Raw genomic sequence first — 24,101 nt, 5'->3', positions numbered from 1 at the left:
CAATTTGGCCCGTGAACTTATAGCTTGGCTCAATTTCGCTCTTTTTTTTTTATCTGTTCGATTATTTTAGTCCAAAATCATCTTTCATTATAAATAAGGTGATTTCAAGTGGTAGTAGTATATCCCAGATAGTGATAGTGAAATTTTAAAGAGTGGTGATGAATTCACTCAATTTAGATTATTTTTTACATATAATTTCATTAAAAAGAATGAACAAGTCATTGTTAAAATTTTCTTTTAGACTATTTGTTAAAATTTTCTTTTAGACTATTTGTTTGCTTACCACAGTGTCATCTCACGTAAACTTATCTGAAGAAAACTATATTAAATTGATTCAAAAATACCAACTATCAACTAAAAAGGCCAAAAGGAAAAGGTTAAAACTAAGGAAATTGAACCTAGCCATCCGGAGTCAAATTGGACTTCATTCCATACAAAAAACCGCACGCTAGCTAGCAACATTAGTAAACAACTAGAAACAGTGGATAAAGGATCAAATAACCCTCGAATTTGTACCTCATATTTTCAATTATTCTAGTAAATAGCCCATAACTTCTATTTTAGGTCAAATAGGTCCAGATTTTAACTACAACTTATAAAAATGATTGCAAAAGTACTTATGGTAATTTGATAAAGTCGATCGTAGTAGTGAAATAGAGACAATAATTATTAATTTTGATTTTCTCAATAAAACAAGAAAATATTTTTAATATATAAAAATTAAAATTTTTAATTTTTAATATTAGAAATTAATATTTATTTAATATAAATAAAAAGTATGATATTCACGTTTATAATTTTTTTTCAAAATAAATTCACTTAATTCTTAAATAGAAGTTCTAAATCTATTTATTTAAATTATTTAAAATTAGACTTATTTAGCCTTCACCTATAAATTGGAGTATTTGTTTGGCCCTACCAGATCCTAGAAAAACTTAGAACTAAGACAGCTAGGCGCGTGCACCTGTCATTTTAAATTACAGTTTTTTTTTTTTTTTTAACAGTTAACTACATGCACTTGAGTCAGACACATCTCTTTGACTTATAACTGTCTGAATCTCCACTCCTCCCACAAATAAAAATGGCAGAAACCCAGCTTAACAACACCTTTAAATCAGCAAAATATTATGAGACATATTCATATCCAATTAACCTTAATAACTAAAACCCAATAACCAGTAGACATGCTACTTCAAAGATCATGTCTCTCTGGCTCACCTCTGTTCTTTCTCATTTCTTTGCTTCTGTTATTGCCAATTACTGCCTTTGGATATGGATCATCAGGTCCAATAGCAGCTGCATTTGGCCAAAATGGATTCTTTTGTGCTATTGATGCTGGTGGAAAGCAAGCGATTATATGTTGGAATAAAAATGATAACTCTTCAGTTCCAACGGCAACAGCTTATTTTAGCTCTCTTCCGCCGATGGCATCTCTCTCTGGCGGTGAAGGTTTTCTTTGTGGCATTACATCAAACTCTTCTCAAGCATTTTGTTTTAGCTTGTTAACTCCAGGTACAGATCTTGTTCCAACAAGTTTCAAAAGCAATTCTTACTCACAAATAGCTGTTGGTAAATATCATGCTTGTGCTATTAAAGGATCTTACTTTTCTAGTATAGAATATGGAAATATAAATTGTTGGGAATTTAATCAAACATTTAATTCATTTCGCAATTCAAATGTTGATAGTCTTATTCTTAGGAGGATTGTTTCTGGGGATGGTTTTAGTTGTGGTGTGACTAATAAGGAAGGTGGTGTGATTTGTTGGGGACCCAGATCAGCTAATCTGGAAGTTCCAGCTAGTTTTGGTGATTTTGAGACTTTAGCCTCAAGTAGGAATTCAGTTTGTGGGATTAGAAATGCATCTAGAGAAGTAGAATGCTGGGGTGATGCTAATGATTATGGTGCTCCACTTTCTGGAACTAGATTTGTGGATATAACAGCAGGTGCACATCATTTCTGCGGCATCCGTGAAGACAATCATGGGGTTGAATGTTGGGGGAATGTTGATCTTTCGTCAGTTCCAAAAGGTTCTGGTTTCCTGGCAATTGCTTCATCAGATTATACTACTTGTGGTGTTAGAGAAGTTGACTTAGTTCTTGATTGCTGGGATGTTCATGGAAAGTCCCTTATGGATTATAGCCCTCCTTTGCAGCTATGTAGTCCTGGAGTTTGTTCACTAGGGTCATGTCCTACTGGGAAGTTTGCATTCAATGCAAGCTTGCTGAATGAACCGGAATTGACTAATTTATGTGTTAGGAAGGACTTGAAGATTTGCTTGCCTTGTGGCACAAATTGTTCCCAAGGCTATTTCCCATCCAGTACGTGTAGTGAGAATGCAGATAGAATATGCACTGCTTGTTCACTTTGTCAAAATAGTTCTTGCTGGGATGTTTGTGGACTTCCTTCTTCATCAGGGTTTAAGCAGCAGGATCAACAGATAAAGAAACTAGTGATTATCATAGGCCCTTCTTTGGTGTCAGTTTTATTGCTGGTTTTAATTGGTTGGTGTCTTTTTCCCCAGAAAGCTAAAGATGAAGAAAGCAGAAAACAAAGGTGCAGTTGTTGTCTAGCCAAGCCAGTGGTGGAGGCTGACCCTGATCCCAATCCTCAACTGCCTCTCTCCATAACCACTATTGGAGAGACTCAAGTGTTCCGGCTTTCAGAACTGAAAGATGCAACACATGGGTTCAAGGAATTCAATGAGCTTGGAAGAGGAAGCTTCGGTTTTGTTTACAAGGCTGTTCTTCCTGATGGTAGGCAAATCGCAGTTAAAAGAGCTAATGCTGCAACCATAATACACACAAACAGTCGAGAATTCGAAGCAGAACTAGAAATTTTATGCAGTATAAGGCATAGTAACATTGTCAACTTATTGGGTTACTGTGCTGAAATGGGAGAAAGGTTGCTGGTATACGAACTAATGCCTCATGGCACACTTCACGATCATCTCCATGGGGAGCTCTCTCCTCTTGATTGGAACTTTAGATTGAAGATCTCTTTGCAGGCTGCAAGAGGACTTGAATACCTACACAATGAAGTTAAGCCGCCCATTGTTCATCGGGATGTGAAGACTTCAAACATATTACTTGATTCTGAGTGGGGGGCAAGAATTGCAGATTTTGGACTTTTAAGCAGCAATGACAAGGATGTAAATGGGGATATGGTGAGTGATGTCTATAATTTTGGTGTTGTTCTGCTAGAAATATTAAGCGGAAGAAAGGCCTATGACAGGGACTATAATCCTCCTAGCATTGTTGAGTGGGCATTGCCACTTTTAAGAATGGGAAGAGCAGCTGCCATAATAGATCGGAATGTGGCTCTACCTAGAAATGTGGAACCCCTACTTAAACTTGCAGATGTAGCGGAGCTTACTTTGAGGGAAAATCCAAGCCAGCGTCCCAGCATGTCTAGTGTGGCAAATATGTTGGATCAGATTGTGAAGATTGGGTTGACATTATAAATACACACGATCAAGAATTAAAAGCTATCTGAAGAATTCAATGAGCAAGAGTTTGTCCACTGTAAAACATTTGTTGCAAACATGTGCATTTTTTATTCGTTTAAATTCCTTAATTTTACTCTTTTTTCATAAAGTGAAAGATATTGCAACTACTATAGCAAAGTTTTCTGCAGTAATTCTATCACATTGATAGTTCTTTGCTGGTTTCTAGTCTCATATTGTAAGTAGCATTTAGAAAGTTAGTTGGCAGGTCTTTATTTTTCTTTTAATATATCCAGTGAGAGATCACTTCTTAAGATGATAATTCTTCTTTCAGTCTTAATGTCTAAAGCTCCTACTTGTTCTGTAAATTGTCAAATTTTAATCCAGAAAATGCAGAAAAAGATGAAAATTCTCATCTGTCATATTCATGCTATGGTAGTGAACAAAGATTACCATATTTATGAGAGATTTCATTTTGATTTAGAGGCATCTATATTCAATCTAAACCAGTCTGAATCATAGAAAACCATTTGGCCCGAGCATAAATGCATTGGGTCACTTTACTACAATTCTTTGAAGCACATAGAGAATTATGTTAGTCGAAAAATAAAAGCCCGAACTTTGAATTGCCTGGACAAATGCATTTTGTTCTTCTTGGATATCTTTTTATGTAGGACTGCATATAAGTTAGCAACTAGTAGCAAACTTCAAATTCACTTTCAAGACTTGGTTGTATAATATGTAAGTCACGCTCATTAACTTCAAATCCACTCCTAAACCATCTTCTCAAATTTCTGCAGTCAATTTACATGACACAATGTAGAACTTTTACATAACTTGTGGTGACAACTTTAAAGCTCTCCCTCCTATGAGTATTATGGCCATTATCATTATAAGAATTAGTTTTTTTACTTTTCACCTTTTAGCGAGGGAATGGTGTATCGCTATAGTGTTATTTGTTATTAAAAGGAATATGTTAAAACCTCTCTACGTTGATAATCTTTACACAGTGATAAAAAATTACAGTTTCAATTTAGACAAGTTATAAATAGAAATAAACGTGCTGCAGTAATAAGTTATAAATTTTTTAAATCCCATCTTAAGAAAATATTCCTTCATATAGTAATTTTTGTATATATAACTTTACAAATATATGTTATATTATGTTTTATTTTACTATAGTATTATTTTATTTTATTAATCTTATTTGTATAATATGATTAGATATTAATATATTTTATCTCTATTTTATATCATTTCATTTACAAGATTAAATATTAAGTTCAAAGAAAAAGTTTAGTACTCCAACCTCCATTAAGTTATAATCTCTTTATAATAATAAATTTTATTTAGTTTCAAATGTGTGGATATAGAGAGGTTTTATTGTTTAGAGAGAGTTTGGTATAGTCATCGGATAGTACTTGTTCAACTTTTACTAGTTATAAGTTAACGAGTCATTCTAAAGCCCATAGCTGTATAATATCATATAAATGTATAAAATTTAATATTATTTTAATTTTAATAATTTATTAACATGATTAAATACTAAATTAGCCAATTGTATATAATATTTAGTTATTAAAAAATTAAATATATTATTTTTATTTCTTAAAATCTTTTATTTATTTTCAAAATCTAATTAGTGATGCTTGGTAATTATGAGATTTATTTATATAATTTTGACTCGTATAGATAATTAAAAGTTATATAAGAGTTCATTAACAATCTATATTAGTAGGACATATAAAATAAATAAATTATTTAAAATAATACCGACTAATTGTTTATAATTAAAAAATAGACTTATACTAATAGAGTGGCACAAATGGTACTCTCGCAAAATTCTATGTCAATACATTAGTAGTTTTTTCTATTGAGATTCTTTCATGTTTAAGTTTAACAAGATAAATCATGTTTGTAATTTAGACCTTTAATTTGAAATAGAAAGGTTAAGATTTTATTAAAAATTTTAATTTAATTTAAAAATAGATACTTTTATTAGATAAAAAATTTCAATCATTAATTTTGAATCAATGATCAAAGATAAAATTTTATAATTTAATTTCCATATAGTTTTATATTTTAACTAATCAATTTAAAAGTGAAAATACGGATTATTTCACCAGGAATAATATTCTTAATTTTTAAAAAGTTTCTCAAATGAAAACAAGAAATAGTATTTTATTTTTACTTGTATTATTTTCTTAAACTAAAAATAATTGCATATTTTCTGAATTATAACTAGACTTTGAAAAATAAACTTTAACATATACGTTGCTTGTTTTTAAATAAAAATAAAGAATTTTTATTTTTTATTCCAAATTTACCTTTTAAACTTAAGATTTTAGTTAAATAGAAAATAAAATTTTTTATACAATAATAAGTAAACATATTTTATAAATTTTTTATAAAATTAAATAGCTTTTATTTGCTTTGAAAATTAAAAAATAAGAACAAAAGAAATTTTTTACCACTAAACATACCTTGCCACCCATTCTCATTCCATCCATATTTCTTTCATCTTAATTCTCTTCCACCAAAACATTGCCATGCTAAAGAGCCTATTATAATTTGGACTTTCCCCTCTACAAATCCTAAATTCCTAGTTTCATATATTCCAAATTTTTTTATAACCCAATAATTTTATTAATATAGCCAAAGAACCAACTTGAATAAAGAATACAAATTGAACAAAATAACCCTCCTAGAAACTAAGTAACATACAAAATTATACATAGATTATTAAGTTGTCAAATTTTAACTCTTGGAATCCATTTTATAAGGTAAGCATTATAATATATTAACCAAAAAGAAAAAAAAAATTATATATATATATATATATATTATACATAGCTCTTATTTAAGGGAATGAAATTTAAACTTAATCAGAACATATTGTGGATGGAATAGGATGAATCCTGCGTTGATTAAGTACTACTCAAATAAATAAATAAATTTAAGAAAAGAAAAACATTATGACAGTGAAGTCCAATCCATCATGGTTGTGGACAAGTGTGGATGATCATATGAAATCATTATTAAGTCTTAACAGTTTTTTTCAGAAATGATTCCTATCAGTACCCACGAAATGACTGGTCGTTATATTTAGTCTTTTTTGTTTTTCAAAATAATATATTATCTATAATTATTGATATATTTTATTAATTTATTCCATAGTCTTTTAATTATATTTAAATTTCATTTAATTATAATACTAATATTATATGTTTATACAAGATGTTTTAAACAAATTGACTTTATAATAGCTCATGTTCCTCATTTCTAATTACTTTCTCATATGCTATTTCTATGTTATTCTTTTGTTTTTTTTCTTTAAATCAAATTTTATTATTTTATTAATTATTAACAACTTTATTCCTTTCAATTTTTAATGCTATTAATGGAGGGATTATTGACATAAAATTTATACGCAGAGGGTTTGATATTAACATTCACAAGGGCCATAATATTTGTATATGAAATTACTAATCTTATACAAGTAATTATCTTCATCTTCACCGTTTCTTTCGCTAAATACCGATTCTTCAATTTGTGTTTTTAATATCACATTTATTATTTTTATTTTAATTAATGGTATCTGATGAAGTTTTATATAAAGATAAATTATCATATGAGTTTAAAACTTACTAATATTTAATAATCCGCCTAGCCCACTAACATATTCCACAGGCAAATCATTATTCCATACAGCGATAAAATAGGAATCCATATTCTCATTGATCTTTGGGACCACGCCATATAAATAATTAGCAATTTTCTTATAAATACCCATTCAAAATAGCGATAAAAAACTAATATTAATACAATCTTCAAACACTATTCCTTAAGCCGCTATTTAAAACGAATTACGCTGATATTACTTTCCACTTTCGGTGATATTAGTACCCTTTGAAATTTTGATATTTTTTGCTAACGTGGTAATCAAAAATTCACCTAAACGTGATACTAATTAATTAAATCAGTAAAAAATCACCAGAATCCCAATAGATATTATTAATTGAAATAGAAATTATAGGTGTGGTACTAAAAAAAATTAAAAAATCAGTATCATTTAGATATAAGTTGCAGAATTTTAGTACAAATAGAGCAATTTAGCCAAAACCAGATATGACGTGAACGGTGAGTGGAACGCTGATGTGGAGCTCTACTCTCCATATCATAAAAAATTGAATGGATTTTCAATGACTATCGTTGCCTATAATGTGAACTAAAGTTTTGGTACAAAAAATATAAATTAAAGCATTAATACTAATTAGAAACATAAACCAAAATTTTAGTACCAGCAGAGCTATTCACCTTTTAAACCTTCATAAAATAAATTAGTTGTTACCTTACTAAGATTGTATCACAAAGTTAATTAAAAAGAAAAGAAATTGCAAAATCATATCCAATTTAGCTCTTAATTAATACTATATTTGATTGAAACCCACATGAGAATTTATTTTATTTTAGCAAAAAAAAATATGCGATAAAAAATAAAATATAAATAATAAAATTGAAATAAATATTTTGGTGTTATAGAAGTATTAATTTATTAATATGAAATCTATTTAAAAATCATATCTATTTTATTAGAATTTAATTTTACAATGATCAATCTCCTATAAATTTAATTATATAAAACGCTAAATTAACTTTTCCTCCGTTCAAAGCATAGTAACTTTAGAGTACTATGAATTTAATGGAGTCCAAACGATTGTTAGTCACTATCTGAATTCATAACTTTATGCCTCTTAATTGTATTTGTACAATTTGTTGCTATTAATGTTTGTTGTTGTTATCCAATGAATAGGGTTTTGCATATATGCTTTGTTGTTTGTTTGTTTGTTTATTTCGTTTCTTTTCTTATTTTATGAATAGGATAGATTAGAAATTTGTGACGTGGGGCTCAAATGAGCTATTTTTATCATTGTTATGTGAGACGTGGGGCTTTGGATTTTATTTGATTTTATATCTAGCATCACCCTTTATATTCAAATTTTGTTTCTTTTAGAGCAAAAGAGATAGTTCTATTACTCATATAAAGTTCATTACTTAATTATAGAAAAACTTTAGGTTTTGCAATGCAAAACGGAATCAATTGTTATGTCATGGACTTGGAAATATGATGTGTCATATATTTAGCATTGATATATGTAAATTTTGATAAATTATAAAATTAAACATGTGTTTATAAATCATAAAATCGGACCGATATAATTGAAAATCAATTAATAGTTTATGTTATTAAATACCTAATTGGCTAAAAAAAAAAAAGTAAAAGCAAATTAAAACCATAAATTTAAATTTATTGCAAAATAGATAAATTATTATATTATTTACTAATCCTAACTATTTATTTTGTATTATATTATTACTAATAATTTATTACTGTATTTATTATTTTCTATTTTTAGTGTATTTTATACTTCGTTTTACTGCATTACTAAATTTATTGTTAATAATATGCTAGCATTATTATTAAAAAAAAATACTATATGAACATCAATACCCAAATTTGATATACATTTTAATTAATAAATGTTTTGTAATTTATAAATGCAAAGGTTTATTTTCTTGCACACATAAAATATTTCGTGGTTAATAATTGGCTTGTTTAACTAGCACTGTGAGTGTGTGTGCAAATATAATTCAATAAATTATTTGTGAAAATTGAACATTTTATTTTTAATAAATGAATACTGATAAGTTTTCTTGAATACTAATTTGAAAATATAATTATACTTATTTGAATAATGTGAATATTGATTTATTTTTATATACATTACAATTTATTATATATATATATATATATATATTTATATTGTATACATCAGTATCATATTTATATATGGTGTATATTTTAATTATTGATGATGAATATTTTACATTTAATCAAATGCATATTGGATATATTTTAATTATAGATAATGAAGTGGTGATTGTTAAACTGTATGTTTATGTGTACATTTGTTTAATTGTTACTCATGCAACTAATATATGTTTCATACAATTAACATTACAATTTTGCATGATAAACATTTTTCATTTAACTAATGAATATTAGTCGTTTTTCTTCCATAGATATTAATTATCTTTTATTTCTTTCTCTATATTTTCTTTCAATCTAGTATTTGAACAAAATAATCTTTTCATTGTTAGTAATTTTCCATATGCCCTATACTTTTCCTTACTCTTTCTTACACCAAAACTCATTCTGAATGCATAATCGTTATATAGATCATAAGCTTTATTAAAAGATTTCACATACAATCACAATAAATCATCAACAGTTTTGAGTATCGACTATTAAGAAAAATAAAAGTGCTAAATATTATAACGACATTACATGAACATTAAATGTATCCGTAATGAACATTACAATTACAAGCGATGAAAATAAAATTATAATAGAACATTATAACTAATAATGAATAAACTAGTGTATATATAAATTTAAAAAAAAATAATCGACTCAAATTGAATTGAATCAGAATGAAAAATTTGAAGAAAATAATTGAAGCTATCGAAAGCAAAGAACAGCGCAAGTAAAAAGGAAGGAATTAAATATCTAAAAGATTTTTGAGTTAGTTTTCTTATTTTGTTTAAAATATGATTCATGCAACTTGAGTAGCAAGTGCCAAACATGCACAAACATTTGTTTAATTAGGGACACGAATGCATCATTGCAAAGTTAAAGGGTCTAAATATATTGATTTAAACTTAAGAGGTATAAAGCTAAAAAGAGATAAAGTTCAGGGCCCAAATATGCTTTTTGCCTTCATTAAGAGCCATGATGAATTCAGAAAAGATAAAATATGGCATATAAGTGATGGATGGAATTCTGTGACATGATAAGGAAATACAAAACATTCAGAAAATTTAAGGAAGAAAATATATCGACTTGTCTTCCGCAATTATTACTATTATATTACATTTAAAATAAAATAATAACAAATAATAAAACTTTTAATATTTTAAATATAAAATAAAACCACTTTCTATATGAATAGAAATAATTTTACAATATGTCAAAAGAATAAATTAGATACGTATCTCAAATTTAGCTGATTATTTCTAATGCTAAGTTTTTATATATACTAATTATTTGTTATGTGAACTATTGCTATTATTTTGATTACAAATTTATTTTAAGAAATTTGAAATTGTATTTTTTTATTTTTTTATTATCAACTAAATTTCAAACTTTATATTTTTTTAATAATTCTCAATCAAATTTTTTAAAATTTAAAAGTTAATACTCATATTTTTAATTTATTTTAAAAAAATATTTTTTAATGATGATTTTTATGATGAGGAAGATGACATAGTATATTGACTATATTTAAAAGAAATTTGTAATTCATTAAAAATTTGTTACATTTAAGTACAAATGTATGAAAAAATTTCATATATATAAAATTTTTAATAGCTATATTGTAAATTTAGGATAAAATCTACTGCTAATTTATAATTTTTTAATAAATATAGTGGTAAATCATAAAAGTTATTATTGAAGATATTTTTACCTTATGTTTGGTTAAAATTCATAAAATTTATAAAATTAATTTGTAAATTTAAAATTTATGTACTTTGAATGAAATGAAAGTTAATTTAGAATTATATAATCAAATTTATTTGAAATTATTTATCGTTAAACTAAATTCTACAAAATAGATAGAATTTTTAAAAAAAATTATATATTAGTCTATCTATATGCTTATAACACCAAAATATTATGTTCAACTATATTACTTTTATTTTATTTTTTCTTTTATATTTTTTTCTTAAATGAGAATGAATTTTTTAATAGATTTCAACCGAATATAGCATTAAAAATAAACTAAAAGGACAGATTATTTGTTTTCAATTTTTAAAGTGTTTGCTGTGTGCATGATCACATTCCAACAAGGTCTGTTGTTAATAGGAAGAGTAGGGAATCAATGATTTTTGCTGCCCAGTTTGTAATGCTTTGGTTATGTCCTGTCATATTCTTGTAGTGTGGTTGGCTTCTAATCTGTTCCTTGCTATGGGATCGACTCTTATTTTGCTTTATAATATCATCAAAGAATAACAAAAGGAGATGTGTTTTCTCTGGAATCCCCTGGTCCAGCCGCCTTCAAGTCCTTACATTGCTCACTGGTCTCAACATTCTGTTGGTTAAGGTAAAGGTTAGCATGGAGAGTGCCGTTTTTGAATCACAAGGATGCAATGGTATCAAAGCTCTATCATTCAGGATGACTCAGAAGGTTTGTGTCTGAGGGAAGTCATCGCTTGGGCAAACACAGGAAGGTGATTAATGCGTTCAAATAGAACCTCACTGCAAGCAAATTTTCAGGAGACAATGATGTAAATGGAAATGATGAGTAAACTTTGCATTTAACTTAGTTTTGGTTATAAAATTATAGTGTCTCATTTTAATGATTTAATATATAACCTTATCAATGAGGGACTGACACATAGCATTTTCTCTTAATTATTTTTTTCATTGATTATTTTTTAAATGTTTTAATATTTTATTTGTAAATATAACTAGATCTAAATATAATTAGAGTTGAATAATTAAAATAAAAATTTCATAATCAATTAAGAGTAAAATTTAAAATTATTTCAGAAATATTATTAATCACAAATATGATTAATATGTTATGTTTAAAATTATAAATCATTTTATAATCAAGAGAATAAATCATGTTTAATTAAAAACTAATTTATTAATTATATATTACTCTTAAGATTATGATCATTAAAAAACCAACTTATTAATAAATATAATATCAAAAATAAATTATAATAAATACAATTCTCTAAAATTAGAATATTATTTAATAAAAAATAATATATTAATTATTATAATATTAAAAATATTAAAATGCTATTTTATAGAACCAGAATATTGTATAATTATAACTAATTAATATTTTAATTATATAATAAATATAGAATTTATATTTGTTTGTCAAAACATAAGTTAAAATAAATCAAAAAATTCTTTTATATATATATATATATTCCGCGACATATATTTTTTTGACATATGTTACTAGTTTAATATATGGATTTTTTTAATATGTTTATTTTGGGCGGTGACTTCGGGCGTCCACCCAAGTGTCTTTCATGACTACGACATTGCAAGACTTTTCAATCTAATTAGGAATATGGAAAAAGAGAATCTCCACCCGGATAATCACTAGGACACTTTTTCTATTTAGTGGCGTACTAGATTTCATAAGGAAGCATTGTCACATCCAATAAAAGATTCGAAAGACAACTTTCTTATTTGTGTATTCCTACTTTTAATTTTATTAGTCAATATCCTATTCCCTATAAATGCAACATAGTTATATTTTATAAATCATATAATACTGCATATATTAGGTCCATCTACTTCTAGCCCATTTTATTAAGCTTAGTCTAATTTCTCGTTTACTTAATTAATCTAATTAGCTATTCAGTTATATAAATAAAGTATGCTTAGTCTTAACCCAATTATAAGTTATATTCAATTACTAAGTATTAATCTTAAATGGGCTATATTTTACATGTCAATGTCTGTTCTAATTTTTCTAAGTCTAAGTGGGTTAGTTCATTAAATTAAGCATAACAAAGCTCGTCTAAGTCGAATTCAATTTTATAATTTAGGCCCAATTTACCATCTTTTTAATCTAATGGACTATAACTTACATGCCAAAGTCTGATGAAGCCCTAAGTCTAGATGTTCATTTTTAGTTATCAATCACATAAAAGACATTTGTCCATCAAATTACCAAAAGAAATATAAGCAAAAATAAAGAAAAAAGGTAAAAACTAAGCTATTACAACATTTTTACAACTAAGCCCTAGGTCTAGATATCTATTTTTAATTATCAATCGTATAAACAGACATTTATCCATCAAATTACAGAAAAAGACATAAAGAAAAAATAAAGAAAAACGATAAAAACTAAGCTATTATAACTCTCTTAAAACTAATTAACTCAAAAATAACAGAAAATATACGAGATTGGCAAAAATAGTGAAAATTCTCGGAAATCAACAAAAACGGGCAATTAACACGAATAGCCGAGTGGCTGCATCACAAAGCTAATTGGCTCTAGAATATTTTCTAGGCTGATTTTGATAGTTTCATGCTCCAAACTCCCATATCCAAGATCTAAATATAAAAACATAAGAGGAATAATTAATACACGTACAAAGCATTGTAAAACGCACAATTAAACTTATTCTAAGGCCAGATATTACAAATTAATTTAAAATACACTTACAGTAAATAAAATTTTCCCTACACATGGCAATTCTCTAAAAGACATGAATATTAAACTAATCTTATGAAATCAATAAAATTAGATCTAATCATTCCAACACATATAAATTATCATTAAAGAAAAAAAAAAAATAAACCTAGCGTGTTGATCTATTCATAAGATTATCAAGTTCAAAATCCGACAACAGAAAAGTTATCTGATCCAAAACCCAAAAATATAAATATAATGGAAATAACATAAACTTAATGAAATCAATCATAATAATCCTAGATCTAGACATATAAAGCATTTGAAGTAGCTACTATCAAATATTCATGGCAAAATGCTAGAATGTTACTAATTCATAAGAATTCACAATTAAAAAAAAAAGAAGATGATGAGATGATAGAATTTAAGAACCCTTAGGTTGTCACCATATTGTGTAGATCTTCGAGTCTCAAGAGTAAAGGAGGAGTTCAAATTAAAAATTGAGTAAGAATCCAGAATATTTTAGATAAGTGTTTAGTTTTTTAGAAATCACAGTGCATGTGCCAAAATCTTACCAATCGTTCTATACTGAGTTACCAATCCCCTAACTTAGGACTTCCTTTTCTATTTATACAAAAAGTGAAGAAAACTATAGAGGCCAGGATCATCACACCTTTAATTATTGATAATTATTTAAAAGGGATTTATCAAAATCATTCTAATCGATAAATACAGTAAAAATAATAATTATTGATAAATATCCAAGTTTTCAACACTCTAAGAAAACTCCAAGAGTTATATCTCCAGAAACTTCATGTTCAGTCACGGAACTAAGGCCAGATGACTGAGATCCAGACGGTCATTGAATTGGCATCCACAAAAAAAAAAAAAAAAAAAAAGAACAGGATAAATCTCCTCTTCTTATGTATAAGGAAACCTTAGAACTTCTTGCAAAAGAAGGAAAGACTGTCATTGACATCACCTTTGATGAGATGAAGGTACTTTTGGCTCAAAAGAGAATTGTTTTTGGGCAGAAGCCTTCCACTACTTGCAGACAGGAGATTCACTCTGATTTACTAGCAGTTCAACCACCTCAGACAATCCAAAGCTGTTTCATTTCCAGCCTGAAGATTTCCCTCCCCTAAGGAAGTCCAAAAATAAAAGATCGGAGATCCTCCCCTCAAGGATTACTCCATCAGGATCCATAGAGCCTCTCACTCCACCAAAAGAAGTACTAAATTGGCATACTTCTAATTCCATAGTTCAGAATTCTTATTTAAAGAAGATAGATGGAAAATTAGATCAGGCTCTCCATTTGGCTCACAAGTTGGACCAGAAGTTGGATACCTTCTCTCAAGAAGTACTCCAACTATATTCCTCTCTAACCGCCAAATATCAAGCTTTGGATAGAGAGCTTCGAGTTCCCCAACCGATTATACCAGCTTTCATCTAGAAGGAAAAAGAAATTACAAGGCTCAAAAGGCAGATTGATCAAATTGAACATGACCTTAGAAAAGATCAGTCTTCTACAATCCCTTCCTTTACATCAGCAGCCTCTACATCTTCTGCAATTGCTCCCTCATACTATTCTGCATTTCCTTTCCTCCCACAGCCAGAACAAGAAGGAACTCTTTATCAACTCTTTGGTACTTTCTCACATCTTTATCCAAAAGGCTCCATAACCCAACAAAAGAAAATAATTCATCCTCCAGTCTCTAAAGAAAATAAATTGCCAGACCAATCACTAATCAGCCCTTATGATTCTGATTCTTCTTCAAATACCTCTGAGATGGCTGATATCACAGAAATTCTCATGAACACCTCTACTACTGAACCCAATCTAGAAGTAGTGGAGCCTGAAGATGGCACGGAGGATGCACAGTCATATTTTGTTCCTACTGGAGCTTCATACCCAAAATGGAGAGATAAGCTTTTTGAATTTTTGGCATGGATTGATCTTCAAATGACTTTTGATGGTGCCACACTTAAAAAGGTTCTTGCTGAATTTGTCACGAGATTCACAGGCAGTTTAAAGGATTGGTTCCAGTCACAGCCTGAGTATACTAAACTCCAATTTGTGACTTTGCCAACTCCATCAGCTGCGGTCACAGTCCTCCATAATCAGTTCCTTGGAAGTTATGATCTCATTATACGACAACAAAAATAGGAATACTTTGATTGAAAATGTTGTTCGTTGAAGATTAAGGATCTGAAAAGACATTATTCTACCATGTCCAAATTATATTATTTCATTGGAGGGCACGACGGCGATGATACATTGAAATATACTTTCATCACCTCATTACCAGATGAGATACAACCAGAAGTCAACAACATGATCGCCGCAATAAAGAAGCCGGTTACCTCCATTACTCTTGGAGAGATCTGGCAGTTCACTCTCTCCTCTATCAAGAGACTATATGACCAGTAAGAATTGTTCAGAAGACTGTTTCAACGAGATTTAATTGTTCAAAAGGCCTGTAACAAAAGCCACCTCAAGATTAAATGCAAGGCCTCCAATTGTGTCTGCTCTAGTCACAAGAAGAAAATTAAACACCATTTCTAAAAATACCCTCGCAGCATAAGCAAAGAATTCATAGGAAAAAAGCCACATATAAAAAGATTCAGATACTTCCAAAAAAAGAGGAATCAAGGCCACAAATCAGACAGATGCTACATCTGCCGAAAGAAAGGGCATTATGCTAAGGATTGCCCTCAAAATTCGAAAAAATCAGCAAGGATGGTCCAACAAGTTAGCATGTCCATGTCTCTACCAAGTTTATTTGAAGAAGATATAGAGTCTCTCTTATCAGAACAAGACGATCTTACTCTATAAAGTCTCTTTAGAGTAGAAGAAGAATATTCAGATTCTACTGAATCTTCAGAAGAGTCCTCTTCAGATTCTGATGATAATGAAATTCCAATTCTGATGATTAGTCTCTCCTCAAAAGAAAAGAAGGACATTCTGACAAATGTAATGCAGTACCCTTTTTCTCCATCTCCAATTCCTGAGTTATCTCAACTTGCTACTAAGATTCCTCCAATTCCTTATGTTCCTATACAAGTCTTGCCTTCAAGGTATGCAAAACCTGTTCCATTTATAGCTTTCTTTGACACTGGAGCTCAAAGAAGCATGATGAATCCTGAAGTCCTCCCATCTGAATACTTGAAATCTCATACTCAGTTCTTCAGAGCAGCAAATGGCCAAACTTTCAAGACTACCCTGATCACAAAATAAAAAATTGGAATACAGTTCTTTCCTGATTGTGTGGTATGGACGCACATCATTGGCTCAGATCTCCCAAATAAAGACCTCTTAATAGGTTTTGATGTTTATCATCAAGCTCAAAGGCTTCAAATTCTTCCCAATGGAATAAAGTTCAAGAGGCAATTTCGTCCATACATAGATACATCTAATCTGTTCACTATAGCAGACACAGAACCACCATTCCTGCAATACAAAGAAAAATTCCTTCCTTTTTATCCAGAATCCCATTCACATTTTCAACACCCTCTACCCTTGTGGAAAAATCCCCAGTTCTATATCAGCCTTCCTTTCAAGCTCAATGAAGATATCAACCCAACAAAAGCTACCCATCTAGGAATGTCTCCTACAGATCTAGCCCTTGCCAGATCAGAATGCCTGACTCTACTACAACAAAGCCTCATCGAGCCCATAACCTCACAATGGGCCTGTCAAGCCTTTTATGTGGAAAAAAGATCTGAAAAACTAAGGGGGAAAACGAGACTTGTTATTGATTACAAGCCTCTGAATCATTTTTTGAAAGATAATAAATTTTCTCTTCCTCGCATTTCGAACCTTCGAACCTAAAAGTCCACATTCAAAAGGCCCAATTCTATTCAAAATTTGATCTCAAGGCTGGATTTTGGCAATTGGGTATCCATCCCTCAGAAAGATACAAAACAGCTTTTTGTATCCTAAACGCCCAATATCAATGGACAGTCATGCCTTTTAGGCTCAAAACAGCCCCTTCTCAGTTCCAAAAAACAATGATAGAAATCTTTGGGCCCCTCCCTTACTCCTCCCTTATCTACATTAATGACATTCTCTTACTCTGAGAGACAACTGAGAAACATCATCAACTTCTAAAACAATTTCTTGCTATCATCCAAAAGTATGGAATCATGCTTTCAGAGAAAAAGAGTATTATTGGCCAGCAAGAGATAGAGTTCCTTGGCATGCATTTTAAAGACGGCCAATACACATATGGTCCACACTTGACAAAAGAGCTTGATTATTTTCCAGATGAGAATCTCTCTGTAAAGCAAATTCAGCAATTTTTTGGAATACTCAACTATGTTAGGGAAGCCATACCACACCTATCCAGTTACACATGTCATCTTTCCAAACTGCTAAAAAAGGACCCTCCCCCTTGGGGAACAAAACAGACAACAGTTGTCAAGAGACTAAAAGAATTGGCTCACAATCCTCCACCCCTTACCATTCCGTCTACAGGACATCTTATCCTACAGACTGACGCATCCGATCATGCATGGGGGGCAATTCTTCTTGAAAATCTCAATAACAAGGAACAACTGTGTGGTTATGCATAAGGACAATTTTCTCCATCAGAAAGGCATTACCATTCAACATATAAAAAGATTCTGACAGTCAAATACGGGATAAAAAAGTTTGAGTTTTTCCTGATTGGTCAACACTTCTTGGTTCGAATGGATAATTCTTTATTTTCAAAAATCTTTAAGTCCAACCAAAAGACCTTACCAGAACCTCAATTATTGAGATTAAAATCATGGTTTAGCATATATGATTTTGAAGTTCAGCATATAAAAGGAACAAGAAACCTCATCCTAAATTTCTTATCCAGACTGTCAAAGCCACAACCAAAACACCAACATATTGTCCTCCTCGCCTCAACGGTTAATCTTCTGATAATCTTCATGGCCTCTTCGTCCTCAAAAAACCCTCTGCAACCTCAATCACCACCAGACCTTCCCACAAATCTCACAACCAAACAAGTCAACAATTTTGCCAAAAATAATGATGTTTCATTATTTGGCAACAAGCAACAGACTTTCTCACTACCCATCCAACCCAATTTCTTTTATCCAGATTACCCTTGGTGCTTAATCTATCACCTTTCTCCTACCCATCCACAAATTGAAAGTGAATTATGGTTTCTCTGGTGTCTTTCCACAGTTTGTTATTATGCTATAGAAGTACCAGTCATGGACCTCCTATACTTCTTCAATATTGATACAAATGCAGGAACATATCCATGGAAATATCTCACTTGGTTCAAAACCCCATATCAATGGAAAAAGGATCTCCTCAAAATCATTCATGAAAATAAATTGTTTACAGACAATGAGTTCAAGGCTTCAGGATATTATGCCATCTATATCCTTTACAGGACTTACTTTAAGCTCTCAGAAAACACTTATGCCACCCAAAACATCTATCATTATTGGAGAACAATTGAAATGCCCTTACATCTTGCTCCTCCGCCAATAACAAGGAATTTGAAGCTCACTCTACAACTAAAAAATGATTTATGAAGGACCAATATTTCTACACCACTTGTCTGGATTTACAATGGACATTTATGGACTGAACACTCCATTATTGAACAATCCACTTTACCTATACTGTCGACCCCACTAGATGATCCAAGTCTGACCATTGAACAGAAAGATGCCATTATGCAAGATTCTCAACCCATAGACGATGATAGTGGTCCGTGAGCTGGCAATAAAGGCTATATCTCTCCTCCATAATTCAAAATGTAAAGATGTAAAAAGATGAGATTTCAATCTTATCTTTTTCGTCCTTTTAGGTGTATTATTTTCTGCTTTTCTGCATGTGATATGTAGTGTATTATTTTCTATCTTTTAGAGGATAGGTCTTATCCTTTTGTAAGTGGGAAATCTCATCTTTTCTTCTTAGGAAGACATGTGTAAAAGATAAGATTCTCACCTTATCTTTTCTGTCTTGTTGTATTTAGGCTTCTCTATATATAGAGAAGTCGAGAGTAATGGAAGTAAGCAAGTTTTTCTTTCATCTATCAATATAATATTCTTCTAATGGCTTTCTAAATTCTTCATCTCTTTCTCTCGATCCATTGGCTATGAGCTATTTGCTTGCACGATCTGTTCTTCTATGATTCAAAAGGACTAACTCGGCTATAAGAATCCAAAAGAGCACAAATACCTCATGGCAAAGGTGCCTCTATACGGTCTTAGCTTGAGGATTTATCTTGCCTTGAGTTTACAGTAAGTTTATTTTAGTAATTATCATTTAAAATTGAGAAAAATCAAAAAACGATGCGAAAATATGCGTTCTAGGCCAACCGACACTGTGTAGAGTCGATCGACTTGTACACAGAGCCGATTCGCTCTAGGTTGGCAAATTTATAGATTTTTACAACTTAGTCTCTAGACTTTATAATTTATTTAATTTTGGCCTAAATATTTAATTTTTAATCAATCTAATCCAATTTGATTTTAAAAATAATATTTTTCTCAATTAGACATAATCCTAATTGGGATTTGACCTTCCTCAATTCTGTGTGACTCGAGAGGAACAACAATTTTCATTATCAGATTTTTCATATTTTTCTCAATATTTATATTCAAAAAAATATACTTACACTTATTTATTTTTAAAACATGAGATTCAAGTTTATTTTATATGTTTACAATTTCTTATATTGCTTATTAATTAATAATTCTTTTGGCAAAATAAAAGGAGAGTGAGGGCGACAGTGATAGTAACTCGTAATGGGCGTGGTTATACAGACTTTACTCCGGTGCGAAATGTTTTGAACTAAGCCCAAGCCTGTCACTGTAACATTAATTTTGGGGCCACAAAAGGAGAGCCAACCAAAGTAAGACCCTATAAATATAACAAGTTATATTTTTAATTAAACAATGATTCTAATAGTAGGAAATTATATTTTAGATATTATAATACTTAATAAATTAGTTTTCTAACTAGACAATAAATTATAATCCTAAAAGTGCCATATTATTTCTTATAATTAATAATGAAGAAATAGAATATTTTTTTTATAATTAATAATGAAAAAATAAAATATTTTGACATGTGTACGCACTTTTAAAATATAAAATTTTTGACATAAATATTTATCTTTGACACCTATACTAATATAGAATTTTTTATGTTTCTTGTGTAATTAATAATAACTTATTTTTATAATTAGCAATGAGTCAAATTCTATATTAATTAATAAGTTAGTTTCTTAATTATAAAACTACTTTTAATCTTAAGAAATAATATATTAGTAATGTTTGTAGTATTAACTTTATATATCATTAATCAATAAATATTTAAAATTATATTGATATTATTATATTAATCAAATTTTAAAATATTAAAATGTATAAAAGGAACATAAAAATATCCTAAATTATTATTATTACTTTTAAAAATATAACAAATAATTTTAAGATATTCATATTTTATTAAATTTCTAATAAATTCATTCTACATTATTGTTTAAAATCTATAATATATATAAAAATAAGAAAAAAAAGAAAAGTTTTGAACTAACTAAAATATAGTTAAAATCATTCAGTAATTAATCTAATTCTAACCTAATCATATTATAATATTTTATTATAATTAATTTGATTTAATACTTTTTCAATCTTATTAGAATTAATTAGTAATTAATCTAGTTCCATCCTAATGCTATTATGATTTCATATACATTTCTTATCCTATAAAATAAAGAATTATTGTATTATACTATGTATATGGTTACGAGATAATCCAAATAGCTCAATTTACAAAAGTAAAAAGACAAAAGATCAAAAAGAAAAAATAAAATATTTTTAATTTAATTCTATTGATAATACTAATTCATGTATTTGTTATTATTTTATTTCATTAATGGAATTATAAGTGAAGTAGTTCAAGTGATCAATATTTATTTTTACGTTAAACTAAGTATATTGAGTTATATTACTATATTTTATTATAAATTTAAATTGTATGTTCTTTACCCTCAAATTTTGAGAGATTTTAAGTTCAAGTTATTTATTCTTACTTTTTTTAATAAATCTGAAAAAATATAATTTAAATATTTTATATTTTATATTAATATTCTGTTCATTTTATTATAAAATTTTAAAATTTTCATGTCCTATTAAACATTTTGCACTATTTTAACTTTAAAAAAATAAATTTTTATTTGTATTTAATTATAATTACACTACTATTAAAATTATTATATAATACAGTTAAAAAATAATTTAAGAAAAATTACTAAAATTAAAAATTATTTTATATTTTATTATTTATCAACATAGATATTTTTTAATGTCTTTTATTAATTATTTAAATAGTGAAACTTAATAATTCTAAAATTATAGATAAAAATAAATATTCAACTAAATATAATTTTTTAAAAAAATAAAATTCTAATAAAATATAATTAGATAACATAAATGTATAAAATTTAATATTGGTTATGGGCCATTAATCAAAATAATTTAAATATTTAATAATTTTATAAAATATAAGTCTTTAGATTTATTTGAATTAATCTTATAAAGTTACGTGCAAATAAAATTAATCAAAATTATTCTATCAGCTATAGAATGTATGGATAAATTATTAGTTATCAGCCAATTGACGCACACACATCAATTAAGCTCTATATTAACACGTGGTGACAACAACCTGCCAACAATAAAATTGGTTTATTTATTTATTTATTCTTACATCCTTTCTAACACATCAGATCCTTTTAACTCTGAAAAGATGAATTAAAAAATAAAAAGTGAAAGTAATATACAGTTTTCTGATTACCTTTTTGTGGCATTTGTCTTCGGTGTAATGCACCCAGTTCAGAAACTAGGGTTTCAATTCCAAACCCAACACACAACTCTAAAAGAAAGAAAAGGGAATTGAGAGATGAAGAAAAAAGAAAAAAGAAGAAAGAAAGAAGAGGAGAGCTGAATAAGAGAAAAGCAGCGGCGGGGAATATGTAAAAGAAAAAACATAATATTCTCAAAAGATGAGCAGTCGTATAGATACAAAAGGGCTGATGGTACTATCATAACATGCGTGTTTGTTTTGGTTAAATTCGAGGATACAAACTATTTCTTACACTATATTATTATATAAAATGGTTTTATTTTTAAATATAAAACTAAAATATATATATTATATAATAATTAAAAAGAAGGCTGCAAAGCACATGACTTGCTGTGAGAAACTTGATCATCATAATTCCAATTTGTGGAGTTCGAGGAGCATAGAATTAAAGAAGCTTACAATCTCTATATACAAAACCCTACATAGTCTGTCCAATCCAGTAACTTGGGCTTTTCTTTTAGAAAACAAAAGAATTATTATTATTATAAAACATATAATGTTTAGTGAGATTTATTTGTTTATTATATAAACATGTAAAATATATTAATTAAATGAAAAAAGGGAGAAGACGATGGAGAAGAATCAAACCGTGAGAGACACTTAGAAACAAACAGAGGAAGGGAGAAGAGACCCATAAAAAACACTGACAAGAGGATTCCCACACTTGTTCCTTCCAACACTATACACGATAAAATTCATCAATAGTTGTTGCTTTTTCCAATTATAACAACTGGGTTTTTATTTATTTATTTATATTAATCAATTAATTTTGTTATTGTTTTTTCTTTTTTTTTTCTTTTCTTGGTTCTTTCTTTGTTTAACCTTTTCTACATACAAGGAAAGGGAAGTGGGATATAAAAAATATAAATAGAAATTCCCCCACTTTATAATTAGCAGCCTTTTCAAGACATGGAAGATTGATCACACTCTCTCCTCTTCTTCCCTTCAGTCCCATTTTTTACTACCATACATTTTGTTTATTTCTCTATCTTGAAAAGAAAAAGATTCAAAAGAAACTGATGTTTTTGTTCCTTCATTAGCGGACAAATGGGTTTTCACCGTCTCTTACTTTAGTTAGCACAATTATTATCATTTGAATATTTTCTTCTACCATGCCTTTGGCAGCTTTTATTAGTAATTTAATTTTGCTTTCTTTTGATCAAGGTCCATTTTGTTCTTTGCTTTAGCTACCCTAGCTTTCTTTTGCTCAAGGTTTATTCCATTTATCTATGTTTTTTTCTTCTTTCTTATAAAGTTTGTCTCAAATGATGTATATTTCTTGTCATTAACCTTTGTCCTTAAGATTTAACTTTTCTCATGTTTTTATGTGCAAAACAAGTATGTGTAGGGGGTTGTCTCTTGCCCCTATCTTCCTATTGGCTTCCTTTAACTTCCATTTTTATACTTGTGATTATTGTCACACTTCAAAATAATTTTTGTTTTGTTTTTTCACTAATAGAATTTGGTGGGTATTTTTAGTTAAGTGTATGTTCTTCAAATAACTACAATTTCATTCCCCTAAAAATGTGATTACAATTCCAA

General features: G+C 28.8%; 1 protein-coding gene and 1 long non-coding RNA gene across 2 annotated transcripts; one reads left to right on the top strand and one right to left on the bottom strand.

Moving 5' to 3' along the window:
• Positions 1 to 937: 937 nt before the first annotated feature.
• On the top strand, positions 938 to 3,757 carry LOC8260100 (serine/threonine-protein kinase-like protein CCR2). The gene has a single exon (XM_002529520.3). It carries the CDS (start codon positions 1,185 to 1,187, stop codon positions 3,459 to 3,461), a length of 2,277 nt encoding a protein of 758 aa, XP_002529566.1. The 5' UTR covers positions 938 to 1,184; the 3' UTR covers positions 3,462 to 3,757.
• Positions 3,758 to 13,367: 9,610 nt separating this feature from the next.
• On the bottom strand, positions 13,368 to 23,003 carry LOC125370365. Its single transcript, XR_007216255.1, has 2 exons — positions 22,491 to 23,003; positions 13,368 to 13,596 (listed from the first exon to the last, which is right to left on the bottom strand). It is a non-coding gene; the product is annotated as an uncharacterized LOC125370365 (long non-coding RNA).
• Between the last annotated feature and the right edge of the window lie 1,098 nt (positions 23,004 to 24,101).

This window comes from Ricinus communis, chromosome 6 (genome assembly GCF_019578655.1).
Source record: "Ricinus communis isolate WT05 ecotype wild-type chromosome 6, ASM1957865v1, whole genome shotgun sequence".
Classification (NCBI taxonomy): Eukaryota; Viridiplantae; Streptophyta; class Magnoliopsida; order Malpighiales; family Euphorbiaceae; genus Ricinus; species Ricinus communis.
The sequence above is the reverse complement of the archived record's forward strand: the minus strand, read 5'-3'. Positions and strand labels throughout refer to the sequence as shown.

Excerpts from the sequence above, each read along its gene's own strand:
- LOC8260100 (XM_002529520.3), top strand. The coding sequence starts at position 1,185 with ATGCTACTTCAAAGATCATGTCTCTCTGGCTCACCTCTGTTCTTTCTC.